Source organism: Lynx rufus, unplaced genomic scaffold (assembly GCF_022079265.1).
Source record: "Lynx rufus isolate CCGP_SWC_20201006 ecotype Redwood Valley unplaced genomic scaffold, mLynRuf1.p SCAF_12, whole genome shotgun sequence".
NCBI classification, from domain to species: domain Eukaryota; kingdom Metazoa; phylum Chordata; class Mammalia; order Carnivora; family Felidae; genus Lynx; species Lynx rufus.
In genome coordinates this window covers 19,506,639-19,531,650 of record NW_025814826.1, presented here as the reverse complement: position 1 = coordinate 19,531,650, position 25,012 = coordinate 19,506,639, and the positions used below count along the sequence as shown (strand labels likewise).

Below are 25,012 nucleotides of genomic sequence, written 5' to 3'. Positions count from 1 at the left end.
AAGCTTTCATGCCACAGTCTGTCACACTGCTTCTTTGTCCCTCATGGGGTGTGGGGAGCAGGAGAGAGAACAGGCAGGTGACTTGTATTCAGAAATTAAAGAAGTCTAGCAAAGACCATAATTGTGGAATGTATAATCTTTGCCTGAAGAGTACATATTTTACATTGTAGTATTAGGTAGAAAATAGAAATTTCTTTAGCAAGTAAGGTATTTTCCCTAAAATTAGAAATTTCTTTAACAAATAAGGTAGTTTCAATGACCCATAGCTTGTAAAAACTCAACTGTGATTCCCGCTGGTCTTACTTTTGCTTATTATCCAGGAAAAACAATGATAAATACTAAAGTTTACCATAAGTTCAAGGAACTATAGTAGAAAGTGTTTTCCAAAATAAGGGTAGGTTAAGTGAATAATGTTTGTATTAAGTCTTTTGAAGTCTTTTCTCTTTTTAAAGAGAAGTATCTCTTTCAGTTTCCATAATCAATATAGTCACTGCTTTATGCAGATGTATTTCCTCTGTCTTCACTGATTGGTGCAGGCCCCAAAGTGGTTTGACTCTAAAGGCATTTTGAGCTTCTGTGATTTGGAATGCACGCACTACTAACCGAGAAATTCTTACCCCTTCCACCCCCAGTTTAAGGCTCACGCGTCATTCTACTACCCTCTCTTATGTGAAATTATGCAATTTGACTTGATTCCTGAACTTCGTGCTGTTCTTAGAAGATTTTTTCTGCGAATTGGAGTAGTTTTTCAGATATCACAGCCACCTGAACAGGAACTTGGAATAAACAAGCAATGATGGCAACTTGGTATTTTTCTGTTGGCGTTTACATCCCTCCGCTCTTCAAAAGGACCCAGGAGCTGAGGTTTCCTACCTGAAAAATGGTTTCTCCAAATTGCAGTGTCTGAGGGTTACTGGTAAAGATGCTCAGAACTATAACTCAAACTTGCAATGCTCCAGTCCCTATTAGTAATCTGGTGGATTCTGTTAGTCATGTTGGGCTCATGTTGAGCAGAAAGCCTCTTTCCACAGTGTCCGCTTGTGTTCATGTGTCCTTCCCTGTCCTTGGCAGCAGGGAGAGCCCCACATATGTTTGGCAGGTGTGGAAGCAAAACTTTACCCAAAGAACTATAGATGTAAAGATTTGAACTTCTGCAAGAAGTACAACTCAGGAGAGCTGTATTTTGAAGGATAAAATGTTTATAATTGGGGTTGGGGGGAGAAGAAGAAATTATTGTTCATGGTAAAAGATATTTAGCAACTATGGTATTCTTATTCTGAAGATTTTTGCACACTCAGGCTATCTGAGATACTGGTAATCATCCTTCTGTGAAAAATGTACAGAGATGCAGGTCTGTAATATAAAAATCTTAAACATTATATAGTTCTTCCTGCACTGTTTTATTTTAATTTCTTTATTTTCTTATTCATTTGCTAAATACCTATAATATTTTGTCAAATGCACTAAACATTTGGGTTGAACTTTGTCTTTTTTATTTTGTGGGGATTTTGGTTTTGCCCTTTTGAGGGGTGGGTCATTTTCAAGGTTTGACATGCCCAGAAGCTGTTGTGGCTGACACTTGTCATGATCAACAACAACAAAAAAGGTAGAAAATACTCCTACTGACCTAACTACCTGTAATATACTTCTCTTAGGGCCTCTAAAAGATGAGCCATTAAAATAGAGTTGATCCTTCATGGATTGAAACTTGAATCACTGCAAAATGATCTAGGTTGCTGTCACTTTCTTTTTTCTTTTGGGTGGAGGGGCTTGATGTAGATTTTACTCTATGTACAGAATTTAATGTTGAATATGTTAAAATAACAAATCTGGCATGGTTTGGGGAAGTTAGATTTACTGGAAATGTATTCATACTGTGAATTGTGCTCTGATGGTTAAAAAAAAGACAAGATTGTCAAGCATTCCGTATTAACAGTGGATGTAGAAAATTTTTTCAGATGGATAAAATGTATATGGTACAGATGTAAAGTTTTCTATGTAAAAAATTCTGTACAACTTTCTGTACAATATTGATTCTCATCTGGCATATTCTAATCAGGTTATAGGTCAATAAAGTTTTTGGATTATTTCATCAGTGCAATCAAACCCTGTGTAATCCACAGCCCCATGTTTTATTGATTTTTTTTTTTTTTTTTTAAAGCGGAATTTAGGAATATTCTTTGCTGGAACTACAAATTCAGTGTTAATTCTGACATTTTCGTTCCAGCTTTTGGCATTGGGATCCTGCCTTCTCAACCCTTAACATTTTGTGTATTAATAACCCGAAATAAGGCTATACTATCTGCTAAAAGAGCTGAAGTCCCCTTTGGGGCAATTTGCCAGGGGACATTGTGTGTCCTAGGAGTCCGTTTGAGTTGTGTGGTACAATGGCATTAAAAAAAAGGGGAGGGATAACTGTTTATACTTCTAGATAATGAGTTTTTGAACAATGCATTTATAAAAGTGCCCCCAAGACACAGCCCTCTTTAAGCCCAGCTGGATGCTAGAGCTGGGAACCGGTGGTTTATTTTATGGTACCAGGACTCTCCTTAGAAGAGACAAGAGGCTTTCGTGGTACTTTGAAATGAAGATAGGAGAGGAAAAATCTTCACAGTGAAGCAAACAATGATTGGGGTACAAAATTGAGTAAGATTTATATGCAGCTAAAATTTAAAATGGTAAAATTTCACACCAGGTAAACTTATCCAATAGTTCCAATGGAAATGTGCAAGAAGTAGGATCTGAGGGTGTTCTCAGTGGTCATGGTGCTAAAACCAAAGAATTATTTCCCAAAGGTACCATTTAATGGAGTGATTAGACTCACTTATCCAAGGGTCCATGGCGGTGCAGCAAGGATTCCAGTCTCTGTCGACCCCTGGGTGTTCTTGTCTGTCTTCACCTTCTAAAACACCTTGTTTAGAACCTCAGTTCCAGTTAAGAAATTGACATTGGCAATAAAAATTTATTTCTATCAAGTAGTAAAGTCATATTAATCAGTAAATATAATGCCTTCATTCATAGAAAAATAGAGGCAGAAAGATGTGATAGTGTATGGCTCGTGGGAATGAAATCAGTTATGATTCCCATCATTTGTACTGAATCAGTAGCTATAAATAACATGGAAGTAGCTAGCACATGTGATTCATTACCTAGCTACTGAAATAGTCACAACTACAACCAATGTATTTATTAAGCGAATCATTTTGAATCACGAGAACAATGGCAAATGTACAAACGAGTATTCAGGTTTTGCAGTACTGTTAAGACACTTGTTTTATTCACCTTATCTTACGAGAATAATGCACATATGGTAGTTGATTCCAAGAGTTCATTACCACCTAATGTATGGCAAAATTGTGCAAAAATAATTCTATTTAATTCTACATTATATAAATTAATCATGGCCTTTTATGTACATCATATACATCATCATGGGAAAAATACACCTTATATACAGATGGAACTTGTGTAAGTAACGTTCAGGTAGTGACCAAAAGTAGCACACATATTACCAAAGGTTCAGATTTAACATTCCTTTCACCTTAAAAGGCACTGCTGGGTCCAATACAGATTTATTTAACCGTGGGCAGTAGACAGGCCCTGCCAGTTGAAAATGCCTAGTTTTCCAGGAACCTGCTGCTGCTCCTGGTTCAGTTGCTCTGCCATGAATCCTTTCAGTGTTTCTGAGGTGCCTGGGCGGAGCCAGGGCTCAGTCGCTACAGAGTTTGATCCATCGTCTCCCATGTGCTTCAGCAGGTCATCAGGGTCAACCAGTGAACTTTCGTCGTCTACAGGAGGCAAGAGGGACATGACTCAGGTAACACTGGTGGCAAGGAGGTGACATGAACACAGATCTCTTGTCACCTAACCCGTTCCAGCCCCGCATTTCTCCATATTATGGTGTTCTACAGTGTACTGTCCTGTCCAGATGCTTCATTTTAACGTTTTATTTTTGAGACCGGGAGAGACAGAGCATGAACAGGGGAGGGTCAGAGAGAGGGAGACACAGAATCTGAAACAGGCTCCAGGCTCTGAGCTGTCAGCACAGAGCCCAACGTAGGGCTCGAACTCAGGAACTGTGAGATCATGACCTGAGCCGAAGTCGGCCGCTTAACCAACTGAGCCACCCAGGCGCCCCCAGATGCTTCATTTTAGAGGTCAGGGAAAAAAAAGAAAAAACGGCCAAGTGAATAAGGTGACTGACTCCACGGTACCATCACCCACAGGAATTCCAAAGACAGCAAAGTAGATGGCACCAGACAGGTAAGGTGTTGGTAGAAGTGTAAGCAACCTTACAAAGCTTTAAATTTAGCAAAGTTTTAGAAATAACTCCGAATCTTTTAACAATGCTATAAAGAAATAAAGTCTTTAAGGAAAGCACCAGACAGGTGATGAAATTATTTACATTCCTGCACCTAATCTAGGAGGTTGGGGTCTTCTCCATTAGCAAGTCCCTAATTTATGGTTCATTCTTTAATTAAATGTGTTCACCTTCTTTATCTGTATTTTTACTTACTAGATATAATAGGAAAATCTGTCTTCCTACTCTGTGATGTCAAAATCTGTTTAAATTACATCTCCCGGTCTGTGAAGGATTAGCCCAGCAAAGGGACATGTGCAGGCAATTTAATGAGCAATCAATCCACATCGCACCAAAAAGCTCCTGTTTGAAAGGACAATGTTACAGTTTAGAAGCTGAAAACCTTCTGAAAGAGATTCTTCAAATGCTCTATTTTCTCTCAATTATTTAAATATATTCCTATTAAATATTCTCCTTACTGGTTCTAAAAGAAATTGAGGAATAGGTAATCCTCGGTACACATTAAAAGAATTGTTTTCCCACTGATCCACATTTTTTCAGGTATGATATGAAAAGTATGGCTCCATCAATTTATATCACCTGGACTGCTGCCAACTGTATGAGTAGTTTTAAATTAATAAAGTGTTAAAGGTAGGAAAATTGCTATTAGAAAATTATTGGATGTAGGTTTACAGACTAACAGGAATTGTCCCAAAAGACCACTCTGCTATTTGCTAAAACTAATAGAGGGAGGTCAGTAGCTGCCTAAGGAACCATCCTGCCTGCCTGTGCTTGGTGAACACGCTTTAACTTGCTGATCACCAAAGTGATGAGACAGTGAAGCTCCTAATGGAAACACTGGCTTCTAAAAAGAAATACTAACCTGAGGCTATTTTGCTCTATGGCATCAAAAGGCAAGCAAAAAAAGTAAAAAAAAAAAAAAAAATTGTGAAGTTAATTTCTAACAATCTCTAACTTCAATAAGGGAGGTGAGATAATGAAACTAATACATTTTCCCTGGTGAAAGCAAAGCCTAGATACATTTAGTAAAAACTTCATCCGTTTAGAATCCACTAAAAAAAAAAAAAAGTACCCTCTCTGGTAGAAAGAATCTGATGCAAAATTGATCCTAAGTCGAGGTTTTCCTGGATGGTATCTGTGGTTCTAGTCCTTACAATTCAAAGGGGTTTCAGAATTCCTCCCTCTATCCCCTGACCCCAGCCATCAGTGAAAACTCCCACGGAAACAGGTTTCAGAGAATGTGCTATGTATATAGTCTATTAAGCTTGGCCATTTACCTGTATTAATCGGTTTATTCTGAAATTCATTCAGTCTTCGCATCCGTTCTTCGTTTCTCGTTCTAAGCTGATCGATATTTATACTGGACACAGATTTCAAAGAGAGACCATCTGGTGGTACATTAGGATGACCATTATCCTGTAATTAGAAAATAGAATTTCAGAAACAATCATTAGTTAACATAAAATGTTAATAAATCAGTGAATCTAAAAATACTCTTGCCCCTAATAAGTGTACAGTGTGATGAACAAAATAAAACAAATGGAAATCTGTAGCATTTATATTCTAACTCCTGGTTTTTATATTCATGCAGGCTCAGATGAAGGTATAGCATTTGTGATTATATTTAAATGCCATCAGGCTGGGGTGAAAGCGGGGAATTGTAAGACCCAAAAGGTAAAAATTGAAGTAACAGGGTAAGAATCAGTTGAGCTATAGTAATCAAGACACGGTGGTAATGGCATAAAGACAGACCTACAGATCAATGGAATAGATATGAGAGTTCTGGGAATAAACCTTTACCTTTATGGAGAAAAGAGCCAACAAATATTGGAACTGGATTATTCACATACAAAAAAATGAATTTGGAACCCAAACCTCACATCAATTGCAAAAGTTAAATTTAAGAGCAAAAGCTATAGGGGTGCCTGGGTGGCTCAGTAGGTTAAGCATCTGGCTCTTGGTTTCGAGCCCCATATCGGGCTCTGTGCTGGTAGTGCTGAGTCTGCTTGGGATTTGATCTCTCCCTCTCTCTTTGCCCCTCCCCCACTCACACTGTCTCTGTCTCTCTCAAAGTAAATAAATTAAAAAAAAAATGCAAAAGCTGTAAAATTCCTTAGAAGAAAACACAGAAGTAATTTTCATGATAACTGGGTTAGGTAATGGTTTCTTAGATAAAATACCAAAAGTACAAGCAATAGAAGACTGCTAAATTGGACCTCGTCAAGATTAAAAGCTTCTCTATTTTAATAGACACCATCAAGAAAGTAAAAAAAAAGCCACAAAATTAAAGAAAAATCTGCAGATCATATATCTAGTAAAGGACTTGTGTCTAGACATATAAAGAACTTACAAAACAACAGACAACCTGATTAGAAAATGGACAAAGGATTTGCATAGACATATTTTCAAAGATACACCAATGGCTAAGAAGCACATGAAAATATACTGAACATCTTAGGGAAATACAAATCAAACCCACAATGATATATTGCTTCATCACACTCACTAGGATGACTATAATAAAAGAGACGGTAACAAGTGGTGGCCGTGATACCGAACACCTGGCTTCCCTTCATATACTGCTGCTAGGAGTATAAAATGGTATAGCCACTTTGGAAAACAGTCTGGCAGTTCCTCAAAATGTTGGCCACAGTGAACTCTATAACCCAACAATTCAATTCCTAGGTGTTTATGCAACGGAATACAAAAGCATTAAAAAACTTGTACACATGGGGCACCTGAGTGGCTCAGTCAAGTGAGTGTCTGACTCTTGCTTTCAGCTCAGGTCATTATCTCACAGTTTGTGGGTTCAAGCCCCATGTTGGGCTCTGTGCTAACCGCGTGGAGCCTGTTCTGGTTTCTCTCTCTTTGCCCCTCCCCTGTTTGCTCGCTTGCTCTCTTTCTAAATAAGCTTAAAAATTTTTTTAAAAACTGAACACAAATGTTTTAAAAGCAGTATTCCTAACAGACACAAAATGGAAAAAACACAAATGTCCATCAAATGTTGGATAAGTGAAAAAAAATGGAATATCCATACAAAGAAGTAGTCAACAATAAAAAGGAGGCAAGTACTGACATGCTGAAACTTCAAAGAAAAAGGAAGTCAGTCACAAATGACCGTATCTCATTTCTGTGTATCCAGAAAAGGCAACTCTATAGAAACAGAAAGTAAATTAACAGTTGCTGGGGAAACAAATTTAAGAAACTGCCCAAAGTTGTCTACTCAACAAAGTACATATCTCAACAATGTCACAAAGGCTTTTTACTAGCTACACTGTAAAAACATTTACAAACATCCTATGAGAAGAATATGGGCTGAATATCAGTCTTCCTGTCTAATGTGACCTTGGGCAAGTTATCTGACCAAAATAGAAGAAACCTATACAGTACATGCCTAAAAAGATACAGCAGATTTTTCAATAAATGTTTATCAGTTGCTTCTTGTACATTCTCTGAAATCTAAATACTCCGCAAAGGAGAAAGAGGAAGATTAGGGTGTGGAATGAACATTACTGAACATTCTGTGCCAGCACTACTAGGCTTGTATTCACACGAAGAGACAGAAAAATACTACCTCAAAGAAGCCAAGGTACCAGAGTTCAATGACCTGCCTAAGGTCAGCCAACTATTTGGTGGTAAAGCCTACATACAGACCTAGGGCTATCTCTTCCACAACAAGTGCTCATTCTTTACTGGACCACACGTCTCACTCCTAAACTGAAAAGGGAAAAAAATGAAAGACATTTCATACATACAAAGCCCAGTCCTTTCAATTTGTTCCTCCTGCGCTCCCTTGCAGAGGGCAGCTGTGACTGTGGAGGGAGGGGGTCATCTTCAATGGCAGGATATGTTTCACCATAAGCACCTAGGAGGACCACATAAAAAGAAGTCTTAAACATGCACCATTTCACATCTTTTTACTCAGAGCTAAACCAAGACTCTCTTTTTTTTTTTTTTTTTTTTTTTTTTTTTTAATTTTTTTTTTTTTCAACGTTTATTTATTTTTGGGACAGAGAGAGACAGAGCATGAACGGGGGAGGGGCAGAGAGAGAGGGAGACACAGAATCGGAAACAGGCTCCAGGCTCCGAGCCATCAGCCCAGAGCCTGACGCAGGGCTCGAACTCCCGGACCGCGAGATCGTGACCTGGCTGAAGTCGGGCGCTTAACCGACTGCGCCACCCAGGCGCCCCAAGACTCTCTTTTTTTAATAGCTTTAAGATATTATTTACATATAATAAAATTCAGCTACCATAAATGTACATAGTTCAATAACTTTTCTAGAATTGTGCAGTCATCACTACCACCCAGTTTTAGAACATGGCTGTCACCTCAAAAAAGTTCCCTTTGCTTGCAGGCAATCACAACTCCCACCTGCCCAGCCCCGTGTAAACATTAATCTGCTTTCAATCTCAGGAGATTTACCTTTCCTGAGATTCCATATAAATGGAATTATACAATGTAATATTTTGTGTCTTCCACTTAGCATAATGTGTTTGAGGTTCTTCTACATTGTACCATGTATCAATTCATTCTTGCTGAATAACTGCTCCATCATATGGATACGTCACATTTTATCTATGCATTTACCAGCTGATAGACATTTGAACTGTTTCTAGTTGGTGATTATTAATGCTGCTATGAACATTCATGTGCGTGTCTTTGTGGCCATACATTTTCATTTCTTTGGGGGTATATTCCTAGGAGTTAAATGCTGGATATTACATGGAACTTAATGTTTAGCATTCTGAGTAACTGCCAAACCATTTTCAGAAGTGGTTCTACCATTTCACATAGTAAGAAGGTTCTAGTTTCTTCATATCCTCACCAACACTTGGTATTGTATTTTTCTTTTTTTTTTTTTCTTTTTTTTTTAAATTTTTTCAACGTTTATTTATTTTTGGGACAGAGAGAGCCAGAGCATGAACGGGGGAGGGGCAGAGAGAGAGGGAGACACAGAATCGGAAACAGGCTCCAGGCTCTGAGCCATCAGCCCAGAGCCTGACGCGGGGCTCGAACTCCCGGACCGCGAGATCGTGACCTGGCTGAAGTCGGACGCTTAACCGACTGCGCCACCCAGGTGCCCCGGTATTGTATTTTTAATTACAGTCTTTCTAGTGACCATGGAGGTAAATAGCTTATAACATTTAGAATTTTTTCCCCAACTCCTTATTAAAAAAAAAAAAAAATTAAAACCTGAAGGAAAGTTGTAAATATAATATAACAAATACCTAAAATCACCATTTCTTATTTTTCCTCATTTCTATTTGAGGGGGGAGGGTGTTGTTGCTGGTTTTTGCTGAACCAGTAAGTTGCAGGTATCATGACACTTCATCCCCACATACTTGAGCACATACTATCTAAGAACAAGGACTGTCTCCTACATTAAGCCTACAATTCCACTATCACATTCAGGAAATTTAACACTGATACGATACTATCATTTATCCCTATAAGTGATATTCAAATTTCTGATATTTAAAATGTACTGGGTTTTTTGTTGTTGTTGTTGTTCTTTTTTTAAGGCAGCAATAGCTACATTTTATTTAATAAGATGTGGTTTTCTAAAACTCCAAAAATAAAGTTTTCTGACTTCGGGGCACCTGGGTGGCACAGTCAGATGAGCATCCAACTTCAGCTCAGGTCATGATCTCATGGATCGTGAGTTCGAGCCCCACATTGGGCTCTGTGCTGACAGCTCAGAGCCTGGAACCTGCTTCAGATTCTGTGTCCCTCCCCCCCACCCCATCCCCGGTTCCTCCCTCACTCACACTCTGTCTCTCTCTCAAAAATAAACATTAAAAAAATTTTAATAAAAAAAAATAAAATTTTCTGACTTCTATATATACCCCACCACTAATTCATTTGCTTTATTTAAAATATATATACTATTTTTTTAGAAGAACTTTAAGTTCAGTAAAATGGAGTAGAAAATAGAGAATTCCTATATACCCCTGTCCACACACACATAGCTTACCTATCAACAACCTCCACCAGAATGGTATATTTGTTGAAATCAATGAGCCTGCACTGATACATTATCACCCAATATCCAGAATTTACATTAGGCTTCACTCTTGGTGTTGTACATTACATAGGTTTTGACCTGTATCCACAATGACAGTATCCTACAGAACAGCTTCATTGCCCTAAAACTCTTCGGTGTACCACCTATTCATTCCTCCCTCTACTGTAACTCTTGGCAACTGTTGATTTCTTTACTGCCTCCATAGTTTTGTATTTTCCAGATGGTCATATAGTTGGAATCATACACTATGTAGCCTATTCACTGGTAAGCATTCAAGGATCCTCTGTCTTTCCATGGTTTCATAACACATTCCTTTTTAGCACTAATATTGCACTGTCTGGACGTACCAGAGTATTATTTATCCATTTACCTTCTGAAAGCCATCTTGTTTGCTTCCTGGTCTTGGCAATTACTGATAAAACTGCTGTAAGTATCTTGGTGAGGATTTTTGTATGGACACAAGTTTCAACTCCTTTGGGTAAATACTAAGGAATATAAGTGCTGCATTGAAAGGTAAGGAGTATGTTTGGTTTCCGAAGAAACACCCAAAGTGGCTGTACCATTTTACATTCCCATCAGCTGTGAGTGAGAGTTCCTGTGGATTTTGACCATTCTAATAGTTGTATCTCGTTAATTTACATTTCCCTAAAGACATATTTTCAAGGGCCTATTTGGCATCTGTAAGTCTTTAGTGAAATGTCTGTCTGTATCTTTCACCCATCTTTTAATTCTTTCTTATTGTTGAGTTTTCAGAATTCTTTGTACATTTTGGCTAACAGTCCTTTATCAGATAAGTCTTTTGCCAAGTATTTTCTCCTAGTCTGGGCTTGTCTTCTCATTCTCTTGCGATGGTCTTTCACAGAGCATTAGTATTTAATGAAGTCTAGTTTATCCAATTTCTCTCTCTCATGGCTTATGCCTGGTGTTGTATCTAAAAGTCATCACTATACCCAAGTTCTTCTAGGTTTTCTCCTCTACTATCTTCTATGAGTTTTATAACTTTACATTTTACATTTGGGTCTATGGTCCATTTTGAGTTGATTTTTGTGAAGGGTGTAAGGTCTGTGTCTAGATTCATTTTTTTGCATGTAGATGTCCAGTTGTCCTGCAGCATTTATTGAAAAGACCATCTTTTATCCATTGCAACTACCTTTGCTCTTTTCAGTTGACTATACTTGTTTGGGTCTATTTCTAGACTCTATTCCGTTCAAATGATCTATCTGTATATTCTTTTACCAATACCATCCCATCTTGATTACTGTAACTTTATAGTAAGTCTTGAGGTCAGGTAGTGTCAGTCCTCATCTTTGTCCTCTTTCCATATGGTGCTGGCTATTCTGGGTCTTTTGCCCCTCCATATAAACTTTAGAATCAGTTTGTTGATATCCATAAATTTTGATTGGGATTGCACTGAATTTGTAGATCAAGTTGGGAAGAACCACGGTCTTAAGCCATACTGAGTTTCCCAATCCATGAAATAGATATTTCTATTTTATTTCATTAAGAGTTTTATAGTTGTTTTCATTAAACAAAACAAACTTAAAAAAATACTAAGTATATATTCTTAGGACTTTTTAAAATTGAAAGATTCACATACAGTTTTAAGAAATGGTAGAGGTCCTTTATACACTTTGCCCAGTTCCTCCCAGTGGTACTGTTTTGCAAAACAAGAGCAATAGTCTCACACCCAGGATATTGATACTGATAAAACACACTTGATACTGATCTCTTAGTAGCAGTCCATAGTATGGAGGTACTGCAGTTTAACTACTCACCTGTTGAAGGAAATCTGAGCTGAGTCCAGCTTTGGCTATTAGAAGTAAAGCTGTTATGAAAATTCATGTACAGGGATTTGTGAGAACCATTTCTATGACTTCTAAAGTTCATTTTAGTTATAAAGTTTTGAAGATTAGAGTTTTTAAGATTAATTTGATAATTATTAAGTTAGTAAAACAGAATATTCACTTTTTACCACCTTGGAAAACAAAGAGTAAAGTAGTGATTTTGTAAATATGGAAAAAAGTACTTAAATATAATGTTTAAGATTTAAATAACTAGATCCATAAAATAAATATACTCACCAATAAAAGCACTATCAGATTCCAGTAATGAAGTTTTCAAAAAATCATCAGCGTGCTCTCTAAGCTAAAAGAATCATACATTAACAACTTTTATTAGTACTGTATGGAAAAATAACAAACTTGTACCAAGAGGCACATGTCTCCACACTGTTCCCAAAATTAGCAAAAAAGGATGGCTGCTTCCTTCCTACACCACATTCCAATGCCCCCCAAATACAAGAAAGGCCCTTTTTTATAATTTTTTTTAAATTTATTTATTTTTGAGAGATTGAGCATGCACATGAGTTGGGAGAGGGGGAAAGAGAATCCAGATCAAGAATCAAGCCAAAATTGACAGCTGGATGCTTAACCGACTGAGCCACCCAGAGGTCTACCCCAGGAAAGGGGGCATCTACTGAGGTTCACAATTAAAATTAAAAGGTCTTTAAACACCGCCAAGACTCACTCATTCTTTCAATAAATCTGTGTAGTGCACTATTTCCTCCATGCCAGGAACAAAGATGAGTAAGACTTTCTGCTGTGGAGTGGATCACAGTGCCATGGGGGACAGAGAGGAGCACGCCCCCAGACAAGGAAAGCCCTGTGTGACAGCAGTTGTCACACAGGTATAGCACAGATGTAGAGAGAACAGAAGAGGAGGAAACAAAATAACACTATGACTGGGCTTGTAATGAGCTCTCAAATAAGGGATTAACAGATTTACATACAGAGAATAATATCACCTTAGATGCTAGAAGGAGCCTAAAGTCACCTGACACCACCTCCCCACCAGATTTTTAGGATGTGCTAGAATGCACCACCAGAGAGCTATTATCCATTAATTTCTAAATACATTCCACTGATACACAGCATTGATTATCACAAAGTTCTTTTCTTTCACTCAGTTCTTCCATATACTGCATTTAACTTTCCTTTTTAACACCTATTGATTCTGCTTTTGCTCTTTAGCATGAAAATAACAGCATCTAATATTTACCAAATGGTCTGCAGCAGGTGTCCCTAGCATGGCATACTTATTGCCACACCTCTCTGTTCTTCATCACAGTCCTTCACATAACTGAAAAGTGATCCAAGTCCACCCAAGCTCTATCTTCTCCATGACAACCTGCCCCACTTTCATTTGTGTTTCCTATATAATCCAGTTTCTAGGAAGATGAGGAGCCCAAAATTTATTAGCTTTTTGGTAACAGCCATGATAAACTGTTGGCTTATGCTAAGTTTCTACTCAGCAAAATACAGTGTTACTAATCCAGGGGTTTTTTTAATTTTTTTTTTTAATTTCTTTATTTCTGAAAGAGAGAGCATGAGCGGGGAGGAGCAGAGAGAGGGGGAGACACAGAATCCAAAGCAGGCTCCGGGCTCTGAGCTAGCAGCACAGAGCCTGACGTGGGGCTCAAACTCACGGACTGCAAGTTCATGATCTGAGCTGAAGTCGGCCGCTTAACTGACTGAGCCACCCAGATGCCCCACTAATCCAGGATTTTAATCAAAATCCCAGCTGTTAAATTTCGATATCTTTTCACTGAGAAATGTGGCTGCCACACACAGAGAAACCTACCAACCTACAGAATCTTCAGGAATAGGTGTGGTACGGGGACAAAGAGGAGCTCTTGAGACCACCTTGGTTTCAGATCTGGGCTTTGCAGATTACTGACTGCGTGGCCATGTGCTAGCAGTTTCCTCATATGTCAAATAGGGATAAGCACACCTTGTTGTGAACTTTAGAGAAATAAATGTCAAGTATCTGGAACAGGTAAGCAGTGGTCACGCTGTAAATGGTAGCTATTAGCAACATCATTATCAGTTCAAAACTAAGTACCAACAGCTACCAACTGGAACCCTGGGCTACTAAAACAGCCTACCTGAGCCTTATCTTTATAATCTGAAAATGGGGGCAATACTGTTTCTGCCATTCATGTGTGTGAAGATTAAATTTCTTTCCAACCCCAATCTTTTCCCCTGAACTTATCTGTCTGCTACTTGCCAGTTCCAACTGTTTGTCTAATAGGCATCTCAAAACTTACCATGTCTAAAACTAAGTTCCTAAATCTCTCCCCCCCACAAATGTGTTTCTTCTGCTTTCCTACTGCTATAAACGTCAACTCCCAACCAGAACCCTTGACTCCACCTTTGATTCCCCATACTCTACAACCAATACGTCAAAATCCTTTCAGGTCTCCTTTCAAAATAAATCCAAACACTTCTGGGGTGCCTGGATGGCTCAGTTGGTTAAGTGTCCAATCTTAATTTCAGCTCAGGTCATGATCTCACGGTTTATAAGCTGGAACCCCGCGTCAGCCTCTGCACTAACAGCAAGGAGACTGCTTAGGATTCTCTCTCTCTCCCTCTCTGCTCCTCCTCTGCATGCATGCGCGCTCTCTCTCTCTAAATAAACATACATACATACATACATAAATTCGGCCACTGCTGACCACTTCCACTACTCCTACCCCAGGCTAAATCACTTAGATTATAGCAGTAGCCATGTGTCACTACTCTGCTCTAAAACTCTGGAAGCTTCTCAACATGTGCACAATGTAAAAGGCAAAACCCTGTGATGGGTTTGGAGGCTCTGCAGTCCAGCCCATCACCTCTCTACCCACTCTGCTCATGGTTCTCCAGCCTCCCCAGCCTGGTCACTGCTTCCTGTATGCACCAAGCCTACTCTTGCCCAGGGCCACTGCCTAGAAGCTGCTTCCTCCAGATGTGTCCCCTGCTAATTCACACAGCCACCTCCTTGATGTCCTTATTTGAATATTACCTCCTCCATGAGGCCTTTCATGCCCACTGTATTTCACATTATAAACCCTCTTTTTATTTTAATGTTTTACTTATTTTTGAGAGAGACTAGAGAGAGAGAGACGAGAGAGAGAACGTGAGCAGGGGAGGGGCAGAGAGAGAGGGAGACACAGAATTTGAAGCAGACTCCAGCCTCCGAGCTGTCGGCACAGAGCCTGACATGGAGCTTGAACTCATGAACCACGAGATCATGACCTGAGCCAAAGTTGGACACCTAACTGAGCCACCCAGGTGCCCCCCAACATTGTAAACTCTCTTACCCCAGGACACCCAGCACCTTTCCAGGCTATTATTTTCTCCAGAGCCCCACAATCTAACATACTATATATTTATTTATTGTCTCTCCCTCTTAACAGAAAGCTAGCCCTCAGAGGGCAGGGATTTTTCTTCATTCCTATGCCCCCAGCACCTAGCACCGTCTATCTGCTCCACAGTAAGTATTCAATACATATTTGTTGCATGAAAGCAGCTCATCCCTTCTCTTAAGTGTTTACTTGAGAGAGAGAATACATGTACACACATGCATGAGGGGCAGAGAGAGAGAGAGGGAGAAAGAGGATCCCAAGCAGGCTCCACACTGTCAGCACAGAGCCCAATGCAGGGCTTGATCTCAGGAACCTGAGCCACAATCCAGAGTCAGATGCTTAACAAACTGAGCTGCCCAGGGGCCCCTCATTCCTTCCCTTTATTCAGTCTCTGCACAGATTTCACCTCCTCACGATAAGAGTAACACCCTTACCTTGCTTTCTTTCTTAATAGGCATCACCAATATTTATATAATAAACTCCTACTTCCACTGCTGCTCATACTGACAGCAAACACGCTGCACTTATTATGGGCCAGGCTCTATGCTAAAGGCTTTTTTAATACATTATCTCACTTAATCCCCACAACAACCCAAACTATTTTTCATTTATTTAATCAACATTTATATAGAAATTACATGACAGGCCTATCTCTAAGTGCCTTGCAAATAATAATTTACTTATAGCCACCCTCAGAGGTAATACTATCCTATTTTACAGATCAGGAAGCTAAGGCACAGAAAGATTAAATATCTTGCCTGAAGTCACACAATTAAAAACAGACCAACTTGAAGAGCCTAGATCCAATGCCACAATATACTTTGTATAACAATACATTTTCTATGCATTATACTAATATATCTCTACTACCCACTACATGGATGAGAGAATAAATTCTTTCTTAATTCAATATTCAAAACTGGATTACTCACCATATTTCTAAAAATTTTTTATCCCCCAAAAACTAACCTGAAAAATTGTCATAAAAAAATAAGTGGTTTCTTACCATTCTGTGGTCCCGTACTTTAGCACTTGGGATAGCATCCAAATCAACTACAGTTAATGGAGAAAAAAAGTTAGAAAACATTTTAAAATAAAAATTTTTAGGGGCACCTGGGTGGCTCAGTTAGTTGAGCATCTGACTTGAGCTCAGGTCATTATCTCACATCTTGGCATGAGTTCGGGCCCTGCGTCAGACTCTGTGCTGACAGCTCGGAGCCTGAAGCCTGCTTCAGATTCTGTCTCTCTCTGCCCTTCCCCAGCCAGCATGCTCTCTCTCTCTCAAAAATATATGAACATTAAAAACAGATTTTCTAAAATAAAATTAAAAAAAAATTTTTAGAATATCTTTTGTAACTAGCTAGTGCTCTATTAGAAATTCTTTTTCAACTATCACATTTTACAATGTTAAAGATATTACTTATTAATAAATATAACTAAGCATCCATTTTAATTGAATAAAATTCTTCCATTCACATTAATGAATAGAAACAATAAAATCACTGTGAACTTGAAACTGATGCCTACAGAAAGAGAAAATAATGCAGAATTCTTCACCATCTTCTTTCATACTTCCACAATCTGCGTAGAAATTTGCTGAGTGGAGTTAAACACAGGCCCCTCACATGAACTGAAGGAGGCTAGTTCAGCTCTAGGTATCTGGTTCCAGGGGCAAATATTCTGGATCATGTATACCAAAGGTCCCTCTTTGTTAAATTTTTTTTTTTTTTAACGTTTATTTATTTTTGGGACAGAGAGAGACAGAGCATGAACGGGGGAGGGGCAGAGAGAGAGGGAGACACAGAATCGGAAACAGGCTCCAGGCTCTGAGCCATCAGCCCAGAGCCTGACGCGGGGCTCGAACTCACGGACCGCAAGATCGTGACCTGGCTGAAGTCGGACGCTTAACCGACTGCGCCACCCAGGCGCCCCCAAAGGTCCCTCTTTGATCTGACCAGTGTTCCTATGTGTTCCTCTGAATAGTGCATTTTGTCCTTTAGAACCTGCCATTGGGAATAAATACTCTACCAATGAATGACAGCCTGTATTCCTTCTTAGAATTTTTTTTTTAATATTTATTTTGAGAAAGAGAGGGAGAGAGCAGGGTAGGGGCAGAGAAAGAGAGAGGGAGAAAGAGAGATTACCAAGCAGGCCCCATGCTATCAGTACGGAGCCCAGCGCAGGGCTTGCCCTCACAAACCATGAGATCATGACCTGAGCCGAAAATCCAAGAATCAGATACTTAACCAACTGAGCCACCCAGGCTCTTAGAATATTTTATACCATGTTTGTGACTGTTTTATAGTTAAACCATATTTTTATGAATTAAGTCATCATACTGTTTGTTGGAAGGTGGCAGATGGTTGTTATGGAAAATGGATACCCACAGCGCAAAAACACATCTGAATCTACCTGGGGACTATTTTTGGGTTAATCAGCCTAATTTGCAAGATCACACCAGATCAGATCATCAGCTGGCATTCCTAAGCGAAAATTCCACCAAAATGCTTGTAAAGGTTGAACAATGTATTTGCTTTTCTCTTCTCTGATGGCATGCCTAGTATTTATCATAGAATTTGAGTTACTCTGCTGTCAGAGGGTGATCTATGAGACCATTGTGAAAAATTCTGTACAAGATAGAGGAAAGACTTTCCCTATATCAATCTTTATCAAAGTCTTGACCTAGGCCTAAAGTGGTATACCCCTTACTCCTGTGATACTGTTTCATGGTCAAAAAAAAAAGGTTCCTCAGATCCTGCAGGCCAGATCAACCTGCCAAGTTAGGGTCTTAAATTTTCCTAAAAATAACTGGTAGGACCACGTCCTCTCCTTGTTACCAGACTATTGCGTTTGTACAACTCATTTTCTATGGCCACTCTCAGTGGCCTGAAGGCTGGCAAAGCTGGTGAAATATGTGTGAGGGTCACTGGGTCAACAGGGAGCACAGATACTGAGGCAGCTGCTCCACTCTGCTACCAGATGCTCCCCCACCCCTAGTTCCACACTCCCAAGGGATCCTAGATTTCTCCTTTGCAGCATTCATCACACTTAATGCTTATTTAGCAGCTAATGTCTCCCCCAAAGTATAAGCTCCTAGAGAGCAGTAGCATTATTTCCTTCATCACCACATCCCCTGGATATGTGTATTTGTGCTTACGGTAGTCACTTAGTAAGTATCTGCTGACTGGCTGATTATACAAAAACATGTTCACAGCCCAGTCTGGTGCTGTACAAACTTTATGTCATATCAAAACCTGGCAGACATGCATGATAAAGAAATGCCCCAGCATTCCTTCCCTTGGTTCCTACTTCTTGCTGCAGATGTCACCTGACCTAGCCAAGGTGCTCAATCTTCCTCATTACAGTGAATGGCTGGGCCCTTCTCATACATGGATAACATACCTCAGCCACACCAATCAGAGCCCTCCCTGGGACCTGTATTTTTCTGGGACTATATGCTACAAGAGCCATGTGAGCATAGAGCCGCCAGTGGAGGGAAATTGCCTGGAACTGAAATCAATACCAGAGAGAGAAAAAAGCCAATAACAACAACAAAAAACAACTCACTGATACTATTTGAGATAGTAATGATTATTTCTTACCTTCAGCACCTTCCTGCATCTTTATTCTATTCAGTTTCTTCTGCTGTTCTCTTAGCAGGGCTTGCTGCTGAATCTCTAAGGTGTGGTGATCTCTTGGAGGATCCGGGTACATAAATTTCAGATCAATTCGTGTTTCTGAATCTAGTACAAAAATATACAGCTAATTTCAATCTTGTTTCCAAAGGAAATTTTATTAAACTTCACTATAAACATATGAATAACCTAATTTCAAAATCAAAGAATATAAATAAAATTTCACTAAAGTTAAAAGATACTAAAATTATCATAAAACTAAAGAACATGAAATTAATATTCTTTAAATAGGTGCCCTTTCACAAACTTACCAACATTATAAGGAAACCCTCACCAGAACAAGCACTAACTTATTAGGCATTCTCCTACCATCCCACTCCCGAAGATACCCCCCACCCCAAACACATAGCTAGGCAACTATGTCCAAGCAGTCAGTCACATGGCTATAACTCAAGCAGCCATGAAACACTGTAATCACAGCCAATCCCTAAAATATACTGAAAAAATGAAAATATAATGTTACTGGCCAATTAAAATTTTAACCCTTGCAAGTATCATGCAAAAAGCAAGACAAATGTAGACTGGCTGGAACTTTAGGAGAGAGATGTCATTAGTGGAGGAAATGACAGTCTAAGAATTCCCCTATGCCACAATTCAAGAATATCAATTGATCAGAATGAAAATGTTAAACCTTAATTTTTAAATGTTGAGAACAAAAATATACTACATACATTAAAAAGCCCTGAAACTATTATTCCCTTTGATCTACTAATTACACTTCTGGGATAGAATTTAAAGAATTGATCCTAAATGTATAAAAAGCTTTATGATCAGAAGTTACCAAAATTATCAAAATAATGTAATAGTATAACATAAAAAATGGGAACTATGTTGAATACCTAGGAATTAGAAAATGATTAAGGACAAAGTTAACAGAAGAGACTGGACACATGAACTTGGATTGGATAGACCCTGACTTTGCCACTTTCAGACTCTGTTTCCTTTCTGTAAAAACAAGAGATATCAACAACTGAGTCACATGATGAACAAGGACTCCATGTGGAAATAACATAGGGAAAATGAGTGGCTCAATTTGTGGTGTAAACCTTTTTTGTTCTCATGATCTCATGATCTTTGAGGACCCCTAAGAGCTTTTATCTAAGTCTCTCACATACACAAACTTTATTAGAAATTAAACTAAAAAAAAAAAATTAAAAATAAGAACACACAAACACACTGTAGTATTAGCATCAGAGCAATGAAGTTATCAGATGCTGTGTAACCTCCAGAAAACCTGTATACACACGTGAGAATAAAAATAAAAAAGACAAATAATGTCTTAATTTATAATAAAAAGGTTTTTTTTAATGTTTATTTATATTTGAGAGAGAGAGAGAGAGAGAGACAGAGCGCAAGTGGCAGAGGGGCAGAGAGAGGGAGACAGAATCTGAAGCAGGTTCCAGGCTCCAAGCTGTCAGCACAGAGCTCAACACAAGGCTTGAATTCATGAGCCGTGAGATCATGACCTGAGCCGAAGTTGGACACTTAACCAACTGAGCCACCCATGTGCCCCGAATAAAAACAGTTTTGACCTCACAGATCCCCTGACCAAATTCTTGAGATGCACTGGCTTTTTTTTTTCCAAACATTTATTTATTTTTGAGAGACAGAGAGAGAGCACAAGCAGGTGGAGGGGCAGAAAGAGAGGGGGACACAGAATCTGAAGCAGGCTCCAGACTCTGAGCTGTCAGCACAGAGCTTGATGCAGGGCTTGAACTCACCAACCGTGAGATCATGACCTGAGCCTAAATAAGACACTTAACTGACTGAAACACCCAGGCACACCAATAATTTTTTTTAATGTTTATTTTTGAGAGAGAGAGAGCTTACCTACATGCAAGCAGAGGAGGGGCAGAAAGAGAGGGAGACACAGAATCCAAAGCAGGTTCTGTGCTGGGGCTCTAACCCATGAACCGTGAGATCATGACCTGAGCAAAAGTTGGATACTCCGCTGACAGGCACCAATGTGCCCCGAGACCCACTGGGCTTAATACAATTCCTGCATACAGTAAATTATCAACAAATAGTAGAATTAAAAAGCTACAGTATATGTAAATGATGACACTTGTAAGTATAAATGAAAAACAAAAGGAAAAATTAACACTTAGATCTTATTTTTACCCTTTTTGCTTTAATTAGGCTCAGAAAGAAGACTTGAAATAAGAATGGTGTTTATATTTAGGTGGTTTGAGTAAGGTGATTTTTCCCTCTTTCTTTATCTGTATTTTCAAAACTCTCAATAATAGCTCTTACTCTTAAAATGAAGACCCTCTCTCTCTGCCCCTCCCCCACTCATGCTCGCTTGCTCTCTCTCTCTCACAAATAAACAAACATTTACAAAAAAGTAAAAAGAAGAAAAGTTAAATTCTGGTATAGATCATATGATCACACATCCATCTCTGCCCCCTTGACTCCAATACCTGCTCTATTAAAAGGTCCAAAAGGAAAGTCACATATAACACACATTTTGGCTCCTCTACACATTTTCCATCTCCCAGGCCACTGTGTATCTTGGCAATCTATTTCCCTACTAAGCTTTCTCTCCTCCTTCTAAGTGCTTTATCAAATATTCTCTACTTTCTTCCTTCAAAAATCCTCTATTTCCTCCTGCCTCCTCAGGGACCCTGCTCTCATCATTCTCTCTCTCTTCTGTATCTCACACCTCTTCCCCAGTAACAGCCCTTCACATTAGCATCCTAACAAGTTCCCCAGACCTGGACCCTTTACTCCTCCCCTTCCTGGCCAAACTTCCTCCAAGGGTTGCCTTCAACACTTTGCCTCCTAGTCAATCCTAATTGCAAAGTTAATTGGTTTCTGATGCCATAATTTCACCAAAAAAGATCTAATTGAGGTCACCAGTGACATCTCATCCAACTGACACTTTGCAATATTCATCTTACATGATCCCTTCTCCTTGACACACTCTTCACTTAGCTTTCAGGATACCACATTCTCCTACTTTTCCTCCAGTCACTCTGGCTGTTCCTTCCCAGTTTCTTTCCTCAGCTCATCTTGCTCTGTCCACCTTTCATTAATGACACTCTTCTCATTCTACCTGATCGAATCCACTCCTGACAGGCTTTAACAGCTCTATGCTGTTAGAGATACACTAAAGCTTCGTTCGGATACTGAAGAACTAGAGTATATGGAAGTTTACTCATCATCGTTTAAAATATGTATTATAAATGAAACTACTTTAGAAAAAGGATACAAATAAATACTTGAATATGGGTGGAACACAGGCTGTTATCTTTAAAACAGCAGCATTCTACTCACCTCTGTCTTTCAACTCATTGAAGTCATGAATATTCTGAAAAGTAGTAGCATCTAAGCCCTTAGGTGACTGTCTTCTGACAGGAGCTTGCAACCGATGTCTAGCCATGTCAAATATATCCATGGGATTCTTTTCTCTTTTCCTACAGATAAATGACAAATTTTGATAAATGTGTTTTAAGGAAAAGAAAATTAGAGTTCACATTTAACTCCCTGTACAAGAAATGTGGCATCTGATATCACAATATCTTATAAAAATTTACTCTAATATCTGCTTTTTCAGGCTCTTGTATTAAAAAATACAGTAAAGGCTACTATAATCTTTCAAGACATTCCGATGCAAAGTACCTTATTAGAAGAGTAAAATGACTTAGCTTTACCTTACAATGTTCCACACAGTAGAGAGATCACAGCCGTTAAGGTCAGCAAGACCAAGATTCAAAGACCAGCTCTGCTATTTACTGGCAGTCTGACCCTGATTTTATCATCTGTAAGATGTAGATGATGTCTATTCCTTTTAATTAAGTGAAACTACACACTGTAATGTACCCAGCATTGTATCTGATACATATTAGGTAATTAAAAAATGTTATCTTCCCCTCAGCCTAAAATAAAAATTATACAGAGAAATGTGGTATTAATATGCTGCCCAATATAACGGGTACTACCCACAGTCTCCAACACTAATTTTACAGTGGGCCTTCAGGGAATTCAATACCTAATTAGTTAATTAATGCTCTAATCCCGTGGTACCTACGAAGTTAACATAATAAGCAGGTGGCTTAGTAAGCGAGTTTCCTGCTAGGGCTTTGGGGAAGTGACTAAGAAGAGGACAGGGATGGGGGACAGTGTCTTTAGCCCTGAAAAGAAAAACCAGGTATCCCCTGCTGCTTCCCATAGCACCAGATAGGCCTATATTATTTAGTATTCTTTTTGAAAATGGAACTTTAATCTACAACTGTCAGAGACTTGGTCCCATTCCTGCCTTCATTTCTTTGTTCACTAAATCTTCCCTAAGCACCTAGATGGGAACAGCTTGGATCCCAACAGGCAATACCACTTCAGGGTGAGGATGAGGAGTCACTGGGGCCACAAAACTATCTTGTCAAGGCTGAGACAGACCTCTAAATAGTGAGCCACTCAGGGTGACAGGATTCATTAAAATGCAAAACAAATGGTAAAAAGGCTTACAGGAGGCCATTAAATTTGACTCCTATCTAGTTTCCATTAATGCTAAGAGTTAAATAAAATGCTAAGTTAGGAATTAGGTTGTTAAATCTTCTTTGCATGTGAGCTAGCTAATGTTTGTTTTGTGCCTAACATATAGTAAGAGCTCAATAATGTGAATTAACAAGAGATTCTTTTTGTGACAGTTTATAAAATCAGAATAAAGAATCAACTCTGGGATGTCTCTGACTACAATACATGTTAAAAATTATACCAAAGTAAATGTATTAACCAAATCTTGCTCAATGATGGCAATTCTAACATATATTCTCTAACTTAAGTTAGCACGTAGAATTTACAAGGCAGTTTCAAATACATACATTTATTTATTCTTCACTAAAGTATCTTGGGGTAGAAATTATCATTACCATTTACAAATGAGAAAACTGAAGAGCTGCCTGGTTTCTCTTTCTTATATTGGTTTGCTAAAAGAGAGTACAGCATTCAACTTATGAATGAAAAAAAGAAAATAAAATGCCAATAACCTATTACATTGAATTAAATATGCATGTCTGAATACAGAATGCTGCAATAGTTAAGACATTTATAACATCATAAAAGTAAATACAGAAAAACTATACTGACCTCTCAATTACTTAGAATTAATCTATTATAAAAGAAAATCACCACCTTGGGTTAATACATCATTATCTAGCCATTCTATATCACAAAACTTCCTCACTGTGTTTACTTCACCAGAACATGCTCAGAGGTTACGATGCTATAAGGGCACCTGGGTGGCTCACTGGGTTAAGCGCCTGACTTCAGGTCATGATCTCAGTTTGTGAGTTCGAGTCTGATGTCGGGCTCTATGCTGACAGCTCAGAGCCTGGAGCCTGCTTCACATTCTGTATCTCCCTCTCTCTCTCTCTCTGCCCCTCCCCCACTCATGCGCGCAAGCGCTCTCTCGCACGCTCTCTCTCTCTCTCACAAAAATAAACATTAAACAATTTAAAAATTAAAAAAAAAATGCTACGTAAAAATCCTACTACATACTGGATTAGAATCATGAATGTCAGTAGGAACTGAACAAATATACAAACTGACAGACCCGGGAACAATGACAGATATATGCTAATATGACTTAGCACACATACATATATTAAATTCTCTAGCTCTGTCCACTGTCCATCTGCCCAGAAGCAATGACACCCAGTAGCAGCAAGCACAACCAGCATCCAGAGCTTGGTTTCTAAATACCATTCTCCAAGAGGAATCATGGCTCCCTGGAGAAATGGCTGATTTTAGGGCTGAGGTAGGGGAAGTACAAGAGGATCCTGGAGTG

The 25,012-nt window shown here is 38.9% G+C and overlaps 2 protein-coding genes across 6 annotated transcripts in view; one reads left to right on the top strand and one right to left on the bottom strand.

The window, feature by feature from the left end:
* Positions 1-1,115, top strand: part of ARFGEF1 (ADP ribosylation factor guanine nucleotide exchange factor 1) — a 150,672-nt gene extending 149,557 nt beyond the window's left edge. For both annotated transcript variants that reach the window (XM_047074012.1, XM_047074013.1), the window contains one exon: positions 633-1,115. In XM_047074012.1, the coding sequence (XP_046929968.1) occupies positions 633-797 (165 nt within the window). In that variant the 3' untranslated portion in view covers positions 798-1,115. The remainder of the gene's footprint in view (positions 1-632) is intronic.
* Positions 1,116-1,743: 628 nt separating this feature from the next.
* The window catches only part of CSPP1 (centrosome and spindle pole associated protein 1), a 161,889-nt gene continuing 138,620 nt past the window's right edge, over positions 1,744-25,012 (bottom strand). For all 4 annotated transcript variants that reach the window (XM_047074007.1, XM_047074008.1, XM_047074009.1 and 1 more), the window contains 7 exons: positions 22,504-22,643; positions 19,135-19,275; positions 16,539-16,585; positions 12,429-12,492; positions 8,077-8,186; positions 5,599-5,737; positions 1,744-3,788 (listed from right to left, as the gene is read on the bottom strand). In XM_047074007.1, coding sequence (XP_046929963.1) covers positions 3,577-3,788; positions 5,599-5,737; positions 8,077-8,186; positions 12,429-12,492; positions 16,539-16,585; positions 19,135-19,275; positions 22,504-22,643 — 853 coding nt within the window. In that variant the 3' untranslated portion in view covers positions 1,744-3,576. The remainder of the gene's footprint in view (positions 3,789-5,598; positions 5,738-8,076; positions 8,187-12,428; positions 12,493-16,538; positions 16,586-19,134; positions 19,276-22,503; positions 22,644-25,012) is intronic.